Raw genomic sequence first — 21,564 nt, 5'->3', positions numbered from 1 at the left:
AGATGCTGCCAGACCTGCTGAGATTTTCCAGCATTTTCTCTTTCAGTACATATGGACACAGACTGCTGATGTATCTCAGGAGTCGCACATGGTACCAAACATTGTGCAATCGTGAGCAAATTAAGCACACAGGATCTTGGTTCAACATCTCAAATGAAAGATGGCACCTCCGACAGTGTAGCATTCTCCACGTCCTCACTAAAATACGAGCCAAGATCATATGCACTCAGATCTCAGGTGGTACTCGAAACTACGACCTGAATCAGAGGCAAGAGTGCCAACTGAGGAAAGGCTGAGAAAATGCTGGCCCAGTTTTTTTCGTAGACATTGAAGGATCTGCTGCATATTGCTGGAATTCCGTGTAAAAGACCCATCTGTTCAAATATTATACTTTGATTACCCCATTTATTTTCTATTCAACATTAAACTCGATTCTATTAACCTAATAGATCACTCATCTATATTTTAATTAATCTTAAACCTGAGATGACAGCCATTTCTTTAAACCTTTCTTTAAAAAAGATTCACTGCAATGGTCAAGGAGGGATTTATTAAGGGCGGCACAGTGGTTAGCACAGCTGCCTACAGCACTGAGAACCCGGGTTCGATCCTGGCTCTGGGTTACTGACTGTGTAGAGTTTGCATATTGGCATGGGTCTCACCCCCACAACCCAAAGATGTACAGGTTGGGTGGATTGGCCACGCTAATTGCCCTAATTGGAGAAAAAATAATTGGGTACTCAAATTATTTTAAAAAGGATGGGTTTTTGTTTTATAAATTTAGAGTACCCAATTCTTTTTTTTCCCAATTAAGGGGCAATTTAGCGTGGCCAATCTACCTGCCCTGCGTATCTTTGGGTTGTGGGGGTGAGATCCACGCAGACACGGTGAGAATGTGCAAACTCCACACGGACAATGACCCGGGTCCAGGATCAACCCCAGGTCCTCGGCACTGTGAGACAGCAGTGCTAACCACTATGCCCCCATGTTGTTCCAGGATGGATTTATTAAATGTATAAAATAGAAGGAGGCGATTCAGCCTCTCGAGCTTGCTCCACCATGCATTACGATCACGGTTGATCATCAAGTTCAATACCCTCATCCTGTCTTCCCCCTATATCCCTTGATCCCTTTAGCCCCAAGAGCGATATCTATTTCATAGAATTTACAGTGCAGAAGGAGGCCATTCGGCCCACCGAGTCTGCCTACTTAAGCCCACGGCTCCACCCAATCCCTGTAACCCCACCTAACCTTTTGGACACTAAGAGGCAATTTAGCATGGCCAATCCACCTAACCTGCACATCTTTGGACTGTGGGAGGAAACCGGAACACCCGGAGGAAATCCACGCAGACACGGGGAGAAAGTGCAAACTCCACACAGTCACCCAAGGCTGGAATTGAACCCAGGCCCTGGAGGCGTGTGGCAGCAGTGCTAACCACTGTGCCACCGTGCTGCCCTTCTTGAAATTACACACTGTTTTGGCCTCAACTGCTTTCTGTGGTAGCAAATTCGACAGATTCACCACTCTCTGCGTGAAGACATTTCTCCTCACCACAGGTTACCCTTTATCCTTATACTATGACCCCTAGTTCTGGACTCCCCCACCGTCAGGAACATTCTTTCTGAAACTACCCTGTCTCATCCTGTCAAAATTTTGTAAGTTTCTATGAGACCCCTCTCACACTTCTAAACTCCAATGAATATAATCCTAACCGATTTAGTCTCTCCTCATATGACAGTCCCGCCATCCCAGGAATCAGCCTGGTAAACCTTCGCTGCACTCCCTCCATAGCAAGAACATCCTTCCTCAGATAAGGACACCAAAACTGCGCACAATACGCCAGGTGTGGCCTCACCAATGTCCTGTACAATTGCAGTAAAACATCTCTATTCCGATACTCAAATTTTCTCGCTACGAAGGCCATTGCCTGCTGTACCTGCACCCTTACTTTCAGTGACTGATGCACGAGGACAAGATCTCGCTGTGTATCCACCTCTCAATTTACACCCATTCAAATAATAATCTGCCTATTTTTGCTACCAAAGCAGATAATCTCACATTTACATTACACTGCATCTGCCATGCATATGCCCACTCACTCAGCCTGTCCAAATCCAGCTGAAGCTTCTCTGCATCCTCCTCACAGCTCACCCTCCCACCCAATTTTGTATTTATCTGTAAATTTGCAGAGAATACATTTACTTCCTCGTCCAAATCATTAATATATATTGTGAACAGTTGGAGTCCTAGCACAGATCCCTGCGGTACCCCACTAGTCACTGCCTGTCAATCAGAAAAAGACCCATTTATTCCAACCTTTTGCTTGCTGCCTGCTAACCAGCATTTTATCCATCTCAAGACACTACACGTAATCCCATCCCCTTGAGCTTTCCTATTTCTGGATGCAATCCAGTTGGGTGCAGGTTGAATCTCAATTCAATTAATATCCAATGGTTGACACTCTTCACTCAAACCAGCAGGCTGATGGGTAAACTGATAGAAGTCTTTAAGATTATGAAGGTGTTTTATAGATTAGACATAGAGAAAGTAGTTTCATTTAGTAAGTAGTTTAGAATGTGGAACCTGCTATCAGTAGAATTTACATGCAGAAGGAGGCCATTTGTCACATTGAGTCTGCACTGGTCCTTAGAAAAGAGCATTCTACCCAAGCCCATACCCTATCCCCAGTAACCCCACCCAACCTTCTTGGACACTAAGGGCAATTTAGCATGGCCAATCCACCTAACCCGCAGATCTTTGGACTGTGGGAGGAAACTGGACCACCTGGAGGAAACCCACTCAGACACGGGGAGAACGTGCAGACAGTGACCCAAACCAGGGGTCGAACCTGGGACCCTGGCGCTGTGAAGCAGCTGTGCTAACCACTGTGCTACTGTACCGCCCATGCCCACATGGTAGGTAAGAATTTAAGAAGCAGCTGAATATGTATGTGAAGAAAGTAAGGAACAAAAGATATGTTGTGAGGGTTATATGAAGGAGGCTGGGAGGCAACCCACACACCTTTGTTTAATGGCTCACCCATAGGACACAACACCGTCCCTTACCATCAACTTAGATTCTGCCCAGAAGGGAAAAGTAGTAAAACTCGGAAATGGCGGTGCTGATCTAAACGTGGAGTTCCATTTTCATTTCCACGTTTCACTGTTTATTTCTTTCTGGGTGTGCACAAATCCAGAGTGGAACGTGAAACTACAAAAAAATTAAATCACAGTGTAGCAGGAGCACAACGAAAGGATGAATTGTGACAAGAACAGAGGATGTTGGAAAAACTCAGTCAGGTCTGGCGGCGCCCGTTAAGGAGAGAGAAAGTGGGCACAATTCAACAGCCACGCTACACCCGTAAAGCAACTCACGTTGGCATTGTCAGCTGGCATGGGCACTACCAGGGTGGTACTGCCAAAGTGCCAAGCTGGCAATTTTTTTGCACGCTTGATCGGGCCGGGGTTACCCGGCGTGGGTTTTGGAGGGGATGTGTGTGTGTGTGTGTGTGGGGGGGGGGGGGGGCACACACACACCCATAGTGCGTTTGGGCTGGGGATTGTTTTGGGGGCCTTGGAGATTGTCTCTCGCTACACTGGCTTGTTCCAGCGAACAGAGCTCCCCACTGTTCAAACCGGGGGGGGGGGGGGGTGCATTCCGTGTTCAGGCGCCGTGAATAGCCATATGTTTCTCGGCACTGCGAGCGCCGGGAAGCACGTGGCTAAACACGCTCGCTAGGGGACTTTGTTCCTTTTTGGGACCATCGCGCCCAGAGTTAATGTCTCAAGTCCTTTTGGCTCTTTGTCAGAACTAAAGGGAGGGAGAATGTGTTCGATGTTAAAGTGTAGCTGGGAGAGATTGCAACAAGATGTGTCAACTGATAACAAAAGATAGATGGCTTGCTTTGGTGATGGTGGGGTGAGGAGATTAGCATTGAGGCAATACAGGGATTTAAGATGGAGGAGAAAGGTCACAATTGAAAGCTGCCTGCACTTGAAAATGTATCAGTCCAATCATTATGAAGTCAAGCAATAGCATCACCCTGTGGTTAGAAAGAGTGTTAACTGCCAGAGTATCCAGCAAAACTGCTTGGCTGAGTAAAAATAACAAGGTCTTGCACCCACACAGAAAGACAAGTTTGGACAAGTCATGAATGGTGGTTTAAAGTTCTCATCCTCATCATCAAATTTCTTGCTGCTTTGTTCCTCCCTGTCGCCTACTCCAGCATACTGCCCTCAGAGATCTCTGCCTTTCCGACGGTGGTTTTATTGAGTTCTCTGCACACAGGCCTGACACACTGCTGCAATCTTCAGTTCTGTAAATGAGTTTTATATGAACTCAAAACACTGATTGTTTCTCTCTACAAATGTTGCCGGACCTGCTGTGTTCATCCCCTATTTTCTTTTTTTTCCTGCAATCTTCATCATGTGCAGGGCAAGTAGACAGGTCTCAAACCCAGCCCAGCTGGAACGGGTATCAAGCCAAATGCAGTTGACACCAATCTGACCCACATCGGCTCTTCATCTAACTGACCAACCAGCCCCCCTTAAGGAGTCCGAGTTGATGTGGCAACATACACACTTTTATTCATGTTGTAGCCTGGAACGCTGAATACTGATGGGAGAGGCTCCAATTTCTTTCCATCACAGACTGACCAGGAATCTCTGCCACTCTTACCGCTTGCTGTTGATGTATGTTGGAAGGATTTATAAGTAGATACTCAACCTCTTGGTCACGTACCTTCCTCCTAGTTTAAAGCCAGAATTCATTGTCCACACTTGCTTACCCATTGAGAATGTGTTACTAATCTAAATTCTGGAATATCATAGAATTTACAGTGCAGGAGGCCATTCGACCCATCGAGTCTGCACCGGCTCTTGGAAAGAAATGAAATGAAAATCGCTTACTGTCACAAGTAGGCTTCAAATGAAGTTACTGTGAAAATCCCCTAGTCGCCACATTCCGGCGCCTGTTCAGGGAGGCTGGTACGGGAATTGAACCGTGCTGCTGGCCTGACTTGGTCTGCTTTAAAAGCCAGTGATTTAGCCCACTGTGCTAAACCAGCCCCTGCGGTTTATCCTACCGGAGCACCCTACCCAAGCCCACACCCCCACTCTATCCCCATAACCCAATAACCCCACCCAACACCAAGGGTAATTTTGGACACTAGGCAATTTAGCAGGCCAATCCACCTAACCTGCACATCTTTGGACTGTGGGAGGAAACCGGAACACCCAGAGAAAACCCACGCACACACGGGGAGAACGTGCAGACTCCGCACCGACAGTGACCCAAGCCGGGAATAGAACCTGGGACCCTGGAGCTGTGAAGCAATTGTGCCAACCACTATGCTACTGTGCTGAACATGATGGCGTGGGTCTGGAGTCACAAAAGTGCCAGTCCAGGTAGGGACAACAGATTTTTTTCCCTCAAGGACATTAGCTAATTAGTTGGGTTTTTAACGACAATTCGAGAGCTTTTGTATCATAAACATTATTGATTCTAGCTTTTTATTCTCTAGCTGCTCTGATGGGATTTGTATTCATGTTTCTGGTCATCAATACAGGTAGTAATCGAGTAACATAGCCAGTATATTATCATAACCCCATATACAATAATTGTGTTGAAAAAGAGTTGAAAGTTTGCTTTGTAAGAGGGGAAAAATTGTTGTTTGGGAAAAAAATTTCAATAAAACATATTTAAAAAAAAAAAGAAAAGAAAGAGTTGAAAATTAAAATTAAATTTCATTCATTTTCCCCTTTGTCACTTAAATGCAGTAATCCCTACCGTGGAGGTCATTCGGCCCATCGTGTCTGTTCTGACCCTCTGAACAGCACCCTACTCAGGCCCAGGCCCACTCCCCCGTAACCCCATCTAACCTGCACATCTTCGGACACTAAGGTGCAATTTAGCATGGCCAATCCATTTAACCTGCACATCTTTGGACCGTGCGAGGGAACCACGCAGACACGGGGAGAACGTACAAGCTCCACATATCACCCAAGGCGAGAATCAAACCCAGGTTCCCTGGTGCTGCGAGGCAGCAGTGCTAACCACTGTGCCAACATGTTCCCTTTGCATCTGTATACAACTGACTGTTATGTATTGATTTAGCCTTTGTCTCAAATGATTGACTGTAATGCATGCCTTGTATCAGACTTGATGTATTGGTGCATTCCATGTTTATATAGCTGCTTGATATTGTGTATTGATCTATTCCACAATATGTAACTGACCTTAGTACAGGCTCATAGGACTGCACCAACCAGCGAATGAGCACTCTACCTAGGTCCTATCCCTGCATATTGACCATGGCCAATCCACCTAACCTTGTTTATTTCTCCACACATGTTGCCTGGCGTGCTGCATCATTCCAGCATTTTTAATTTTTTGCTGAGAGATATTGCACAATAGTCAAACGTTCCTACTGACCCCAGATTCCGTTTTCAGACATACAGTACCCACACATTAGAGCTATAGATAAGACCAATGGGCCCAGATACTAGTCAGATACTAGTCAGCTGATAACGAGCTTTTCCAATGTTTAAATTCCTATCTGTACAATTTTTTTTAAAACACAAGAACAGATGTTTCTTCACAAGTTTGCATTTTAATGCAGGCATCAAAATTTGCAGTTTAACACACTGACACAGCTATTCCTCCTTTGATTAAAAACACTGATTTAGCACAAACTTCACGGCTCAAAGTAGAACATTTCAGTATTTATTTATTTTTAAACAAATTCATCAACCACAGTAAAAGGAGTCTTCTGCTTATTGATTTGAAAATCTTTAAATGGCAGTTGTGGTGGATGGAGTTTCTGATGAAAGGCCCATCCCTTAAGCGTTGACTTCTCCCTCAAGTGGCTGATTGAGCTGCTGCAGGTTGAGTGTGTGATTTATCAATTGTTGTAACAGGCTGCATTGTATTTCAATACCACGGGACTCACCCTTGACTGATTATTTTGTGGTAACCACTAAAAGCCATTAGAGCAGCCAGCCCATTGGACGTTGGATAGATGAGCTCTCCAAAGTGATGCAAAGCCATACAGGCCAGTAAAGACTTATTTAGTTGATCTCGACTCGGGGCTGCAGTTGTGGCACTTACAGTATAGGAACTGGAGTAAGCCATACAGCCCTCGAGCTGTTCCTCCATTTAATTAGATCATGGCTCATCCATACTTCCCCATAATTTATCTGCCTGCGTGCCAAATTTCGAAATATTTAACAAAAATAAAGGCGTCATCTTGAAAATATTAATTAATCCAGCATCCATAAATCTTTTTGGAGGGATGAAAGGGAATTCCAGATTTCTATGAATTTTTGGTGTGGGAACAAATGCTTCCCGATTTCACTCCTAAATATTTTATCTCTAATTTTATGATAATGCTCTCTTATTCTGGACTCCTCCACTGAAGGAAATTATTTGTTTCTAAACTATCAAATCTCTAAATCATTTTAAGTACCTGATTAAATCACCCTTCAATTGTCTAACATTACCGGAATACAAGACAAATTGTGCCAATTGGTCTTATAATTGAATTGGGCTGACTAATCTTTTTCTATACGTGCTATACAATAGTCTATAGTAACCCAATGTAATTATTGTGGTGAATCGATACGATACCTCTTCTAAGGACCACATATCCATCTCGAGACTCAGTGCCGAAAACTGGACAGCATACCCAGATGGGGCCCGAGCACTGAACAACTGAAGTGTCACTTACTCACATTTGAATTCCAATACCTTCATTAGCCTTAGTACAAAGGAAAGGAAGCAATAGCAGCCAGGATTCTTGCTCAGGATCTGATGAGCCTCACTGAAAAGATTACATATCGGTTCCAAGCAAAGTAGGATTGTGATCTGGAGAATGACAATCGGAGTTGGATGTTCGTGGGCAACCCGGTGTTTGTGGATCCGTTAGCTCCGTTTTATTGCATTGCAGTTTTGGAAAAGGTAAGAAAATTGGAGGGGAAAACGCGCGAAAGGCGCCAGAATTCAAAGCCACATCCCGAACAAAATGGAACAGTTTTCTAAACACAAATGCCACAACAAACTGAACTGCAGTACAAAATTATACTCGTTACCGTTTCACATGACATTAAAGTCACCATAGTCCCAGAGGACCATAGGCTGCACCCCCCTTTGAAAGAGGGAGCAGATTGGTGGTGATTTAACCCGAGGGTTGCCACACCTCAGGCAAGGGACAAGGTTGAGAAGGTGGGGCCTTCATGGTAACCTCAGCCGGTATGAGAATTGAACCCGCACTGTTGGCATCGCTCCACATCACAAACCAGCCGTCCAGCCAACTCAGCTAATCGACCTCCCACCATTTTACATAATGAGTCCAAAATATAAAATATCAGGTGTTTGTCATTTGTTAGGACTTCACTGTTTTACGTAACAAGGTTCTGACTCATGAACAATAGTCTGATATGTTATATTTTGGACCCTTGCATGGATGAAACAAACATTGCACCACTCCACCCAACATTTTTCTTTAAAAATAATACAAATCTATAAAGGCAGGTTACTCTGGGGTAGCAGTATATTTACGATAAATTATTAACTTGTATATCTACAAATGGAAAACTATCTACCATTAATGGGTTGAAAGTCTGCTTAAATATTCACTTTGGGTGGTTGCACTTAACTGCTAATTACACTAAATGTTAGCAAGTAACTTGAGAAGTTGCACTTTATGTGGATTCAGTTGCCAAGAATAAGCGTTTTGGTTAAACGAGAAAAATAACAAACATTTACAACATATCAATTCTTAGGATATTAAAGTATTGTGGACCAAGAAGATGTTACTCAGAACCCCCAGGAAACTCTATCTTAACCACATTTTATTTTTTCTTTGCTGGTCTGTCCTGTTTACATGTTCAGAGCCAGATAGTTTGAAAGGGCTGTTTGTAGCACTGTGTTCCTTTGCTAGATAAATCCTAGGCCAGAACATCAGGATCGGTTAGTATTTAAAACCTATGGAGATGTAAACAAATGAGACCATGGACTTTACTCATGGCCCTTCCGAGACTCCTAAGATGACAAATATTTGGGACCTTAGAACAGATCTTACTCGCAAAACCAGGAGGTATGGTGACTGACTAATAAGTCAAATTCAATTGTTATAACAGGGCAGTCCAGGCTCCCTTTTTAAACCAAGATATTACTGATTGCATTCTGAGATCCAATAAGTTTAGAATGAATTAATTGGAGCCACTAGTTAACTATTGACTGGATAATCAAATTTATTTACAGGGACTTTTATTGACATTTTGGGTTTGCATCATTTATTTTTCCATCAAAAGTGCGAACAAGCGGTCTTGGCTATGAGGCACAGGCTAAATACATGTGCACAAAAAGGACACCAAAACACTTCCATGAATACCGTATGCATATTAAAAGTAGATTTCATATGCTGTCAAAGCTTTGTCTTGTCCAATGTTGGAGATACCCACCTGTCCCAGGGTAATACGAGGTAGACCTGGGCAACAGAGTGATGCTGTCTATTTCAAGATGCTGCTGTGCAGTAGCAACACAAGTGGTAAGAGCATTTTGCCGACCACACAAATGTGGCACATGAATTTCAGTGCCAGTGTGATGCCAGGTATGACCGCTGGATTGTAACAAACAGCACGTCACTTCAGTTGTTCGCAAGAGGCAAACTACTGGCTGTAGTCAATCAGCCCGAGTTCACAAAACTTCTGAACAGTGTCCAACATTAGATGTGATTCCGAGATTGGACAACACTTACTAAATAATCCTATTTAAGCTAAGAATTACACTAACAACTTCAGATCATCAGTTGGACTTGCAACGACGCTGACTTATGCATGCCAGAAGTTACATATATTCACACATAGAGCCTGTTCCTTTGTAGACAGAAAGAACATGTTCATACATTGGACCCTGTTCACTCAAACAAAAACCTGGGCCTAACCGTTCCCTGGTCCATTTCCCATGGCAATGCCTTGACTAAAGTCAACTTGCCTGGTGTGAACTTAAACTAAAGCTTAGCAGTTTTCTTTAAATAAATTTCGAGTACCCAATTCTTTTTTTTCTCCAATTAAGGGACAATTTAGCGTGGCCAATCCATCTACATGCACATCTTTTTTGGGTTGTGGGGGTGAGACTCAAGCAGACAAGTAAATGTGCAAATTGCATGCGGACAGTGACCCAGGGCTGGGATCAAACCCGGGCCCTTGGCGCCGTGAGGCAGCAGTGCTACCCACTGCACCGCTGTGCTGCCCCTAAAAGCTTGGCAGTTAACTGTTCCTTGGTACATTCTCCATGGTAATGCTTCTACCAGAATCCACTTGCCAACCAATCAGCACCCCCTTCTCATGCAGTATAAAGTGTTGTCTCTTTAAGATGTGGTATTCTTGTGATTCTGTCCTGATGAGTGTAAGATGAAAAGCTTTGACAGCATGTCTCTTTTTTCAACAATACTCAAATTCTGTCCTACCAAATGACTACGGAAATTTAAGCTCAATGTCTTGATGATTGAAGTAGAAATTTTCCCATTCTATTTGTCCTCCCCTTTCATGAGCAATTATTGGCTACAAACACTGGCTGCTAATGAAGGCCTTTTATTCCTATAGCTGGAACAATGCATATTACATGCTCAATCCTCAGAAAATGCGAGGTTTCGGTCGTGTTGGAAACAGTCGCTGCTGTCCCAAACAATGTGGCTGATACTACCATACTAGCACGCTTCACCAATCATAAGTAGTCAATTCGATTTTGAGTAATATTTGGATGCTTTTCCCTGCCCCGCACGCATGCACGCTGCTTCTGGAGTCCACCCTGCAAAAGCACTCCCTAAAATACATCAGCTACAAACTGGAAGTTGACCTCAGTTAAGTGGAGCTGGTAACATTAATAACTTCTCAAACAACTGCCACTGAGAAAAGTTGCACCATTTCACTCCCGGGGCCAATTTAAGATTCATGTTCACCGTTTCTCGTTTTCAAACAGTTACGTTTAAAGACACTACGCACACATTCTTCTGCTATTATTTTCATAACATCTTCTGCGATGTTAAAAAGCCTACATGGATGAAAAACACAAGTGATGTTGGTCACACTGTAAGCTGAATTAGTTTGTATTTATACATATGGCTTCTGCTGTTCCATTCTCCTCCAGACGAAATGCGGGCAAAAAAATGTTTCAGACAAAAAAAAAAATTCTTATGGGAAATGTCAGTATTGAGAAGGCGAGATATGGAGCCATTGCTGATAGCTTCTGTTGTTTTTAAGAAGAACAGTAGAATCGTACACGATCACAGACTTTCTGGAGAAGCTATCGAGCAGCTAGATGTTCCTCCGTGAACAAAAAACTTAGAATCACAGAAAGCTCAATACATAAATTCCACAAAAAGGTCAATTAGTGGTTTTTGCAAGCTTGAAACCCAGTTGTTTTTTTTAAATTCCGTATTTACAAGTTGTCAGCTCTCCGCTTTAAGGATCCGCCTGAACATGCAAGTGACAGTACAAATCATTACTTCAAGTTCCTGATGGCCAAAGTGAAGAACAAACGACCTCAAACCCTCAAGGGTTGGACTGACGCACATCTCCTGTAAAGATTAACATCCAAAAATTAATTCACACATAAAATCTTATTTGAAGAATTTCAAGTTTCCAGTAACAAACAGGCCACCTTATTGATTATTAAAAAATTTTTTAAAAGGCATTCTTTTCCCCCACCTTCCTGATGATGCAGCTACACTGGCAAGTCACCTTCTTTCATGTGTTACAGGCCATTCCTTCATTAGCAAGAGTCTGCAGACTACTGAATTATGGAGGGCCTCGCAACCACGCCCAACTTGTGCTCATCTGTCGGCCATGCATGCCTACTTTCCAGCTCTGGGTGGCATTGATTGGAAGCAGGATACTTGGACAAGGGCAGACCACTACCACTATCATGACTGCGACTCGCTAAGTCGGTTCAGACATGAGCCAGTAAAATGTGAAAATGCACAGGTGAGCAGCAATTGAAAGCCTCAACATTTCCAATTCTCAGGCGCTGAAGGACCTATGGCTTCTCAGGGTTTCAATTTATCACTCCCTTAAATTCTAATGTTGCTTCTTTTTCTTTCTCTCCTGCTTTTCCAGTGTGTTTGAAGATTAGACTTGCTTTTAAAAGTAAATTTACCGTGGGGCAGCACGGTAGCACAAGTGGATAGCACTGTGGCTTCATAGCGCCAGGGTCCCAGGTTCGATTCCCGCTGGGTCACTGTCTGTGCGGAGTCTGCACGTTCTCCCCGTGTCTGCGTGGGTTTCCTCCAGGTGCTCCGGTTTCCTCCCACAGTCCAAAGACGTGCAGGTTAGGTGGATTGGCCATGATAAATTGCCCTTAGTGACCAAAAAAGTTAGGAAGGGGTTATTGGGTTACAGGGATAGGGTGGAAGTGAGGGCTTAAGTGGGTCGGTGCAGACTCGATGGGCCGAATGGCCTTCTTCTGCACTGTATGTTCTATGTACTATATGTACTATGTAAGTAGATAGCACTGTGGCTTCACAGTGCCAGGGTCCCAGGTTCGATTCCCCGCTGGGTCACTATCTGTGCGGAGTCTGCACGTTCTCCCCGTGTCTGCGTGGGTTTCCTCCGGGTGCTCTGGTTTCCTTCCACAGTCCAAAGACGTGCAGGTTAGGTGGATTGGCCATGCTAAATTGTCCTTAGTGACCAAAAAGGTTAGGAGGGGTTATTGGGTTATGGGGATAGGGTGGAAGTGAGGGCTTAAGTGGGTCGGTGCAGACACGATGGGCCGAATGGCCTCCTTCTGCACTGTATGTTCAATGTATTCAGGCAAGACACTAAACAAGATGATGCTAGTGGATTCATTAAGACACTGAAGAATAAGAATAAGGTCCCAGATAAGGCTCTGCCTCATCTCTTCAGTTAAACTGTTTTGTGCAAGTTTATCTGTCAACAGCTTACAACATTCCAATGCAACATTTCGAAGGTAAAAATATCCTAAGCTGTTTTGAAGAACAAAAAGCCCTGTGGAAGGGTTAAAAGGCAACTAAATACTTGGTCATACAGATTTTCAGCAAGTTTTTTAAATGTAGGAAGAAATAAAGGGGCCAGGGGGTTATGTAGAACTCCAGATAGGAGAAATAAGAAGTTTCTACTTTAGTTTGATCTTTGTTTCATCTTATAAAGCCCTACAATTATAGTGACTTTTGCACATTTGACTCTCTGCAACTCAAGTACTTTATATTCACACTGGCTTTTTGCCAACTGCAAACTGACTAAAAATGTACCCCTTACAACCGTTTTGATTTTTAAAAAATCAATGAAACTTTGAATCAGGCTTCGTGGCTGACAATGCTGTTTTCTCATATTCCTGAAGTCAGCTTCTGCATTTACCGACATCCCCAACTCACTGACAAACAGCACTCACGTTGTCTCCTGTTAGGACTGTTCCTCGTTGCTGGCACTGGGGGTTCGGCTCCGGATTTGGCTCCGTAACTGTTCAATTAGCTCTGGATTCTGCTGCTGCATCTGCTGTGCAAACTGCTGTCCTCTGGATTCAAGGAAAAAATAAAGAAGCTACTCACATTAGAAATGTGACATGACATGTGTGAACTGTTTGTCACTCCCTGCCCCCCACCACCCCAACATACTTCCCATCGGACGTCTGAAAATAACACTGACAACAGCTGGGGACTAAGCAATCTGATACAGATCAATATCCCATAAACTTTTACCTGACTTGCTCACAGGGTATTGCAATTTTGTGTGCAAGTACAGAGGCAGTCAACATAGAATATACAGTGCAGAAGGAGGCCATTCGGCCCATCGAGTCTGCACCGACCCACTTACGCCCTCACTTCCACCCTATCCCCTAACCCAATAGTCCCTCCTAAACCCTTTGGACACCAAGGGCAATTTAGAATGTCCAATCCACCTAACCTGCACGTCTTTGGACTGTGGGAAGAAACCGGAGCACCCGGAGGAAACCCACGGGGAGAACGTGCAGACTCCGCACAGACAGTGACCCAGCGGGGAATCGAACCTGGGACCCTGGCGCTGTGAAGCCACACTGCTAACCACTGTGCTACCGTGCTGCCCGACAGCTTTTGAACCTTTGAGCTGAGATGGCATTTTTTGCAACAGGTAATCTTGCATGGCAGCCCAAGGTATCTGGAGATAGTAAGTGACCCAAACAAAACCATGAGAGTAGATGGTCACCACAGGTATTCATCTTGCAATTCAACACGGTTTCAAATTAATAACACAGGAGAGCCTACAAGCAAAGAAGCAGTTTCTAGTTACATAGGCTCTTTCACGTCAGGAGGGTCCAAAGACCAGACCAGGGCTGGCAATCAGACACCACAGATTTAAGTTGATTGACAAAGAGGGTAGGAGAGAGCCTTTTCAAAGAAATACACAGCAAGTTGCTGTGACCTAGAATGTACTGCCTGAAAGGGTGGTGTAACTGGTTTCAATAGTAACATTCAAAAGTGAACTGGACAAATGATCTAAAGAAAAAGATTTGCAAGGCTATCGGGAAAGGGGGGGTGGGGTATTAATGGGATAGTTACAAAAAAGCTGTCATAAGCATGATGGTCCAATTATACAGTGGATGGTTTTCTGCTGCATCATTCTATGATTCTAACTACAAAAGATTGAGGGGTGATATAATTGATGCGTTTATGGCACTTAAAGGAGTTGACAGGATAGAAAGAAGGAAAACAATTCCTCTCACAGGCAGTCCTATGTGCATACATGTGGATAAAATTGGCAATAGACAGGAAGGGACAATATGTGTTTTTTAAAGAGCAACAATAAAGTGGAAGGAGATGAAAGGTGATCAGTAAATAATTGGAATCCTTTAAGGATGGAAATAAAAGCAGCAAGTGGAACTTCATGTGCAGAGAGATGGACAGTTGACCTTTAGTTGCAAGCTTATTACAAGAGTTGTTTAACTTGTAAAAGGCAGGAGGGCAAGAATGAAAAGCAAACTCACGCTTGGATGAGGCCTGCAATATCATTGGCTCCTCCTGTAGTAGGTCCTGCTCCGCCACCTCCTACTGGTCCATAGGGCCCAGACATCATTCCAGACATTCTGCCCAACAAAATTTGGAAACAACTCTTTAAATGAATACAAAAACGTCAGAATTAACAGTAACTAAGAAATAAACTATTGAAACGAGAAACTTACAATTGTTGTACTTGCGAATTCTGCATTAGATTTGATGCCTAAAAGAGGAAATCATTCAGACATCACTTAAGTCAATTGAAATTATTTCTTGTATTTGTGTTTTATTTTTACATAATTAAATAACTTTTTTGCAGATCAAGTTTTTGCGTTTTACAAGATGCAAATTACATTTAAAGTGAAGAGCTTGTTACTTGATGTGATACTCTCCTATTTGTAGGGCTGGTCTTCCAATCTAATTTGGAGAAGTTTAGATCGCTGAGTCTGTCTCCTTGTTACATTGCTGAGATGATCTATTGTTACTTGGCTATACTGGCTACCAATGCATTATTGGAACAAGTGCTTAGTGTTGGTAATATGTTCAATTCATCACCATGATCTGCTGCCAACAATCCACCAACATGTGTACATCCGGACTTCACACTATTGTTGTTTGGCACTACTACTCAACCCCAGTTGCAACCCAAAATTGGAAGTAAAAAAAAAAAAAAATGGAATCAAGCGGTGACAGCATCAGAAAGTACAAATGGATACAGCAGAAAGATTTCACACTTGCTCCGGACAGAAAATCTAGAGACAACATCTCCCACCAAGGCCTGTTGGAGGAATACCAGGAAAGAAATTATCCCTCTGCAAGACTGGCAAGTAATCAGGTAGATTGTCCATCTCAGCCAAATGGAAAACAGCCAAAATGCTGGCCAGAGAGCAGTAGTGGGATGTATTCATGGCAGGGAATTTCTTCACCCAACGGGACAATGTTACTTGGGGGCAAGTGGCCTTGTAAAGGGGCAATTGTTCAGGAAAATATAAACATAAAATCATAAAAAGGAGCAGGTAAAAAGAGAAACCAAGCAGCAAAATTACCATATTCATGAAGCCCGGGTTATTCAGTAAACTTGCCAGATCGAACCCACCGCTGCCTCCTGTCTGGGGGAAAAAGAAAAATACTCTGTGAGCTAAAGTGAGAGGTCGTGTTTTTGTGTGGAATGGGGAAGGAGGACTGACATCAAGTCGAGGGCAAACACACCCTGGAGGACACTTCCACTCAACCGTTTGGTGAAACCATCTCCCAATTCAATTGCCAAGTCAGCTGCCAAGCTTGAAACGCAATAGTGAACTTTTCTCTGCTATTCTCAAATAGAACCATCCCATTTTGGATAGGAGAAAAAAAACAGCATCCAACTCCTGTTCAACGAGGTGCAAGATACTTGAACTTTATCAATTCCCTCTGCTGTTCCCATATTCTCACCCTCTCTCTTGCTCCCAGCTGAAAGAATATCAAAATATGCCCTTCAACAAAAAAAAAAGTGATTTGCAGACGCTATTCCCTTTAAGTTGGCATAGCTACGCAGCAACAAATACACGAGTGGCTGAATGGCCTACTCCTGGTCCTGTGTTCCTAAGTTGGCCCCATTAAGTTACTACGCATCTGCTGGTATACACAAAAAAAATTAAAGTCTCCCCACCACATTAAAATAAACAGGTCCGCACATGACAAATTAAAATTAGAGTGAGGTTGTTTGCAAAATAAGGAGCACAAAGTGACAGCGTGTTTATGCCCGTACTGGAATGACAGAAAAAAGTAGAATCCACTTCCACTACACTTGTAGATTTCAGGATTCATTCCACGATAAAACAACAGCTTGCAGTTATATAACTCCTTTCAAATAGCAAATGCCAAAAGCAGGTTTGGGAGGGAGGAGTAACAGAAAAGGACAACAAAATAGATTAAAAGGGATAAATGATCAGGAGAGGTGACCAAAGGCTTGAAAAAGAGTCTGACTTCCGGTTGCGGCGATGTGGAGCTAAGCCGCACGATTCAGCAGCTCCCGCTATTACGGACTTTCGGGCTCTTTAGGGGAGCCCCAACGGGAATTTTTTGAAGACGTTCCGTGTGGGAAGGGAAGAGTGAGGTCCCCCTTCACCTTTTATGGACTGGACCAGAAGCGAAACGGCCAAAAAAGCGGCATTGGAGCAGCGGGAGAAGCGAGGGAAGACAGACAAAATGGCAGCGGCCGGGGATAAAGTGGAATGCGGGCCGGAGCTGCAGGAGTTCATCAAGCGCTGCTTCGAGGAGCTGCGGAAGGAGATGCTGGCGCCTATGCTGTCGGCGATTGAAGGACTAGGGATGACCCAGAAGGACCACGAGGTAAAGATCCAGGAGGTGCAGAAAAAAGTTAATGAGAACGAGGACGAGATCTTGGGCCTGGCGGTGAGAGTGGAGCAGCACGAGGTGCTGCACAAGAGGTGGGCGGGAAGATTCGAAGACCTGGAGAACAGGTCGAGGAGAAAGAATCTGCGGATCCTGGGTCTCCCTGAAGGAGTAGAGGGGGCCGTGCTGGGGCATATGCGAGCACGATGCTCGAGTCGATGATGGGCGCGGAGGCCCCTTCGAGGCCTTTGGAGCTGGATGGGGCACACCGGGTGCTGGCGAGGAGGCCCAAGGCTAACGAGCCGTCAAGGGCGATTGTGGTGAGGTTTCACCGTTTCACGGACAGAGAGAGGGTCTTGAAATAGGCCAAGAAAGAGCGGAGCAGCAGGTGGGACAATGCGGAGATCCGAATATACCAGGACTGGAGCACGGAGGTTGCAAAGAGGAGAGCGGGTTTCAACCGGGCCAAGGCGGTGCTGCACCGAAAGGAGTGAGATTCGGAATGCTGCAGCCAGTGCGATTGTGGGTTACATACAAGGATCAGCACCATTATTTTGAAACGCCTGAAGAGGCGTGGACCTTTATTCAAACCGAAAAGATGGACTCAAACTGAGGGTTTGTGAGGGTGGGGGGTATGTTTGATGTTTGTTGTATATAGGGTGTTAAGCACGCGCAGGAAATGTTACACGGGCTGGGGGAGAGAGGGGGAAGGCCAAGAGGGGGAAAAGAGACAAGGCCGCGACAGGAGCTGCGCCAGAGGGGGCGGGATAGGCTTAGGAAAGCACGGGTTTTTTTCCCGCGCTAGGGAAGAAAGGCGGGAGGGGGAATGGAGGAATGCACACTGATTGGGAGATTCCCACACGAGGAGGTCAACGGGTGAAGCCAGGGTCAGCAGGTGTCAGCTGACTTACGGGAGTGTTATGGGGGGAGCAAAAAAGCTAGACAGGGGTCTAGCGGGGGGGGGGGGGGGGGTGGGGGCGGGGGGGGGGGGGAGAGAAAAGGTTTCCTGCTGCTGCACTGGCCGAAGGGGAATGGGACACAGAAGAGGTGGTCGGGGCGGGGGTCTCCCGTCTGGGGGACTGGAGGGTGAGGGCGGCGCGGACACAGGACTGACCTAGAAAAGGAGATGGCTAGTCGGCATGGGGGGGGGGGGAAGAGCCCCCCCCCCCAATCCGGCTAATAACGTGGAATGTGAGGGGCCTGAATGGGCCGGTAAAGAGGGCCCGAGTGTTCGCGCACTTAATGGGACTGAAGGCAGACGTGGTCATGCTCCAAGCGACACATTTGAAAGTGGCGGATCAGGTCAGGTGAAGAAAGGGGTGGGTAGGACAGGTATTCCATTCGGGGCTGGACGCGAAGAGGAGGGGTGGCAATATTGGTGGGGAAGCGGGTGTCGTTTGAATTCATAGAATTTACAGTGCAGAAGGAGGCCATTCGGCCCAGCGAGTCTGCACCGGCTCTTGGAACGAGCACCCTACCCAAGGTCAACACCTCCACCCTATCCCCATAACCCCACCCAACACTAAGGGCAATTTTGGACACTAAGGGCAATTTATCATGGCCAATCCACTTAACCTGCACATCTTTGGACAGTGGGAGGAAACCGGAGCACCCGGAGGAAACCCACGCACACACGGGGAGGATGTGCAGACTCCGCACAGACAGTGACCCAAGCCAGAATCGAACCTGGGACCCTGGAGCTGTGAAGCAATTGTGCTATCCACAATGCTACCGTGCTGCCCATAATTTGTGAGGGTGGGGGGTTTGAGGCCAAGAATATCGTAGTGGACAACGGAGGGCGATATGTGATGGTGAGCGGTAAGTTGCAGGGGACGTGGGTGGTATTGGTAAATGTATACGCCCCAAACTGGGATGATGCCGGATTCATGAAGCGCATGTTGGGGCGCATTCCGGACCTGGAGGTAGGAAGCCTGATAATGGGTGGGGATTTTAATACGGTGTTGGACCCAGCACTGGATCGCTCCAGATCTAGGACCGGAAAGAGGCCAGCGGCGGCCAAGGTGCTTAGGGGGTTTGTGGATCAGATGGGGGGAGTGGACCTGTGGAGGTTTGCCAGGCCGCAGGCCAGGGAATTTTCTTTTTTCTCCCACGTGCACAAAGCCTACTCCCGGATAGATTTTTTTGTTCTGGGCAGGGTGCTGATCCCGAAAGTGGAGAGAACGGAGTATTCGGCCATAGCCATTTCAGATCACGCCCCGCACTGGGTGGAACTGGAGTTGGGAGAGGAAAGGGACCAACGCCTGCTGTGGCGGTTGGATGTGGGACTGCTGGCAGATGAGGTGGTGTGTGGGAGGGTGAGGGGGTGCATCGAAAGGTACTTGGAGGTCAACGACAACGGGGAGGTGCGGGTGGGGGTGGTATGGGAGGCGCTGAAGGCGGTGATCAGGGGAGAGCTAATCTCCATCAGGGCTCATAGGGAGAAAATAGAGCGCATGGAAAGGGAGAGGTTAGTGGGGAAGATTTTAAGAGTGGACAGGAGATACGCAGAGGCCAGAGGAGGGATTACTTGGGGAAAGGTGACGTCAAGGATGGAAAGGGAGCTACGGTGCGGAGTGCGACGAAAATAAATGAGGCATTCAAGGCCTTCTATGAGGAGCTGTACAGATCCCAGCCCCCAGCGGGGGAAGAGGGGATGAGACGATTCCTAGACCAATTGAGATTCCCGAGGGTGGAGGAGCAAGAGGTGGCTGGTTTGGGGGCACCAATTGGGTTGGAGGAGCTGAGCAAGGGTTTGGGGAGAATGCAGGCAGGGAAGGCCCCGGGACTGGACGGGTTCCCGGTAGAGTTCTACAGGAAGTACGTAGACCTGTTGGCCCTGCTGCTAGTGAGGACCTTTAATGAGGCAAGGGAGGGAGGGACCCTGCCCCCGACAATGTCGGAGGCGACGATTTCTTTGATCCTAAAGCGGAACAAGGACCCACTGCAATGTGGATCGTACAGGCCGATCTCGTTCCTCAACGTGGATGCTGAGTTGCTGGCAAAAGTGCTGGCTACGAGGATCGAGGACTGTGTCCCGGGGGTGATTCACGAGGACCAGACGGGATTTGTAAAGGGCAGGCAACTAAACACCAATGTGCAGCGGCTCCTAAACGTGATAATGATGCCATCGGTGCAGGGAGAGGTGGAGATAGTGGCAGCTATGGACGCGGAGAAGGCCTTTGACCGAGTAGAGTGGAAGTACCTCTGGGAAGTGCTGCGTAGGTTTGGGTTCGGGGGAGGTTTTATTAGCTGGGTTAAGCTCCTTTACAGAGCCCCGGTGGCGAGTGTGGTTACGAATCGGCGGAGGTCGGAGTATTTTCGACTGTACCGTGGGACGAGGCAGGGGTGCCCCCTGTCCCCCCTGTTGTTTGCATTGGCGATTGAACCCTTGGCCATATCATTGAGGGAGTCTAGGAAATGGAGGGGCGTGGTCCAAGGGGGAGAGGAGCATCGAGTGTCGCTTTATGCGGACAACCTGTTGCTGTATGTGGCGGATCCAGTGGAGGGGATGGTGGAGGTTATGCAGACTCTAAGGGAGTTTGGGGATTTTTCGGGCTATAAGCTTAATGCAGGGAAGAGTGAGCTTTTTGTAGTACAGGCAGTGGACCAAGAAAGGGGGACAGGCAATCTACCGCTGAGGAGGGCGGAGGGGAGCTTTCGGTACCTGGGGATCCAGATAGCCAGGAGTTGGGGGGCCCTACATAAACTGAATCTGACGAGACTGGTGGAGCAGATGGAGGAGGACTTCAAAAGATGGGACATGTTACCGCTCTCACTAGCGGGTAGAGTGCAGTAGGTCAAAATGGTGGTCCTTCCGAGGTTTCTCTTTGTGTTTCAGTGCCTTCCCATCGTGATCACCAAGGCCATTTTTAAGAGAGTAGGCAGGAGCATTATGGGGTTTGTGTGGGCGAATAAGACCCGAGGGTAAGGAGAGGGTTTTTGGAGCGCAGTAGGGACCGAGGAGGGTTGGCGCTGCCGAATCTAGGGAGCTACTACTGGGCAGCAAATGTGGCGATGATCCGTAAGTGGGTGATGGAGGGAGAGGGGGCGGCACGGAAGAGGTTGGAGATGGCGTCCTGCAAAGGAATGAGCCTGGGGGCGTTGGTGATGGCACCGCTGCCGTTCTCGCCATCAAAGTATACTACAAGTCCGGTGGTGGCGGCAACGCTAAAGATCTGGGGCCAGTGGAGACGGCACAGGGGTGCAGTGGGAGCCTCGGTGTGGTCCCCGATCAGGGGTAA

At 46.2% G+C, this 21,564-nt stretch overlaps 1 protein-coding gene across 5 annotated transcripts in view; it reads right to left on the bottom strand.

The window, feature by feature from the left end:
* Positions 1 to 6,593: 6,593 nt before the first annotated feature.
* LOC140394963 (small glutamine-rich tetratricopeptide repeat-containing protein alpha-like) overlaps positions 6,594 to 21,564 on the bottom strand; it is a 61,797-nt gene continuing 46,826 nt past the window's right edge. For 3 of the 5 annotated variants that reach the window (XM_072482201.1, XM_072482203.1, XM_072482202.1), the window contains exons 8-12: positions 16,036 to 16,098; positions 15,175 to 15,212; positions 14,980 to 15,078; positions 13,411 to 13,533; positions 6,594 to 11,581 (exon numbers count right to left, since the gene is read on the bottom strand). In XM_072482201.1, the coding sequence (XP_072338302.1) occupies positions 13,422 to 13,533; positions 14,980 to 15,078; positions 15,175 to 15,212; positions 16,036 to 16,098 (312 nt within the window). In that variant the 3' untranslated portion in view covers positions 6,594 to 11,581; positions 13,411 to 13,421. Of the gene's footprint in view, positions 11,582 to 13,410; positions 13,534 to 14,979; positions 15,105 to 15,174; positions 15,213 to 16,035; positions 16,099 to 21,564 lie in introns of all 5 variants that reach the window. The other 2 variants (XM_072482204.1, XM_072482205.1) reach the window with 2 other exon arrangements.

Source organism: Scyliorhinus torazame, chromosome 18 (assembly GCF_047496885.1).
Source record: "Scyliorhinus torazame isolate Kashiwa2021f chromosome 18, sScyTor2.1, whole genome shotgun sequence".
In the NCBI taxonomy this organism is placed as follows: Eukaryota; Metazoa; Chordata; class Chondrichthyes; order Carcharhiniformes; family Scyliorhinidae; genus Scyliorhinus; species Scyliorhinus torazame.
Note: the sequence above shows the minus strand (reverse complement) of the source record. Positions and strands in the feature narration are given on the sequence as shown.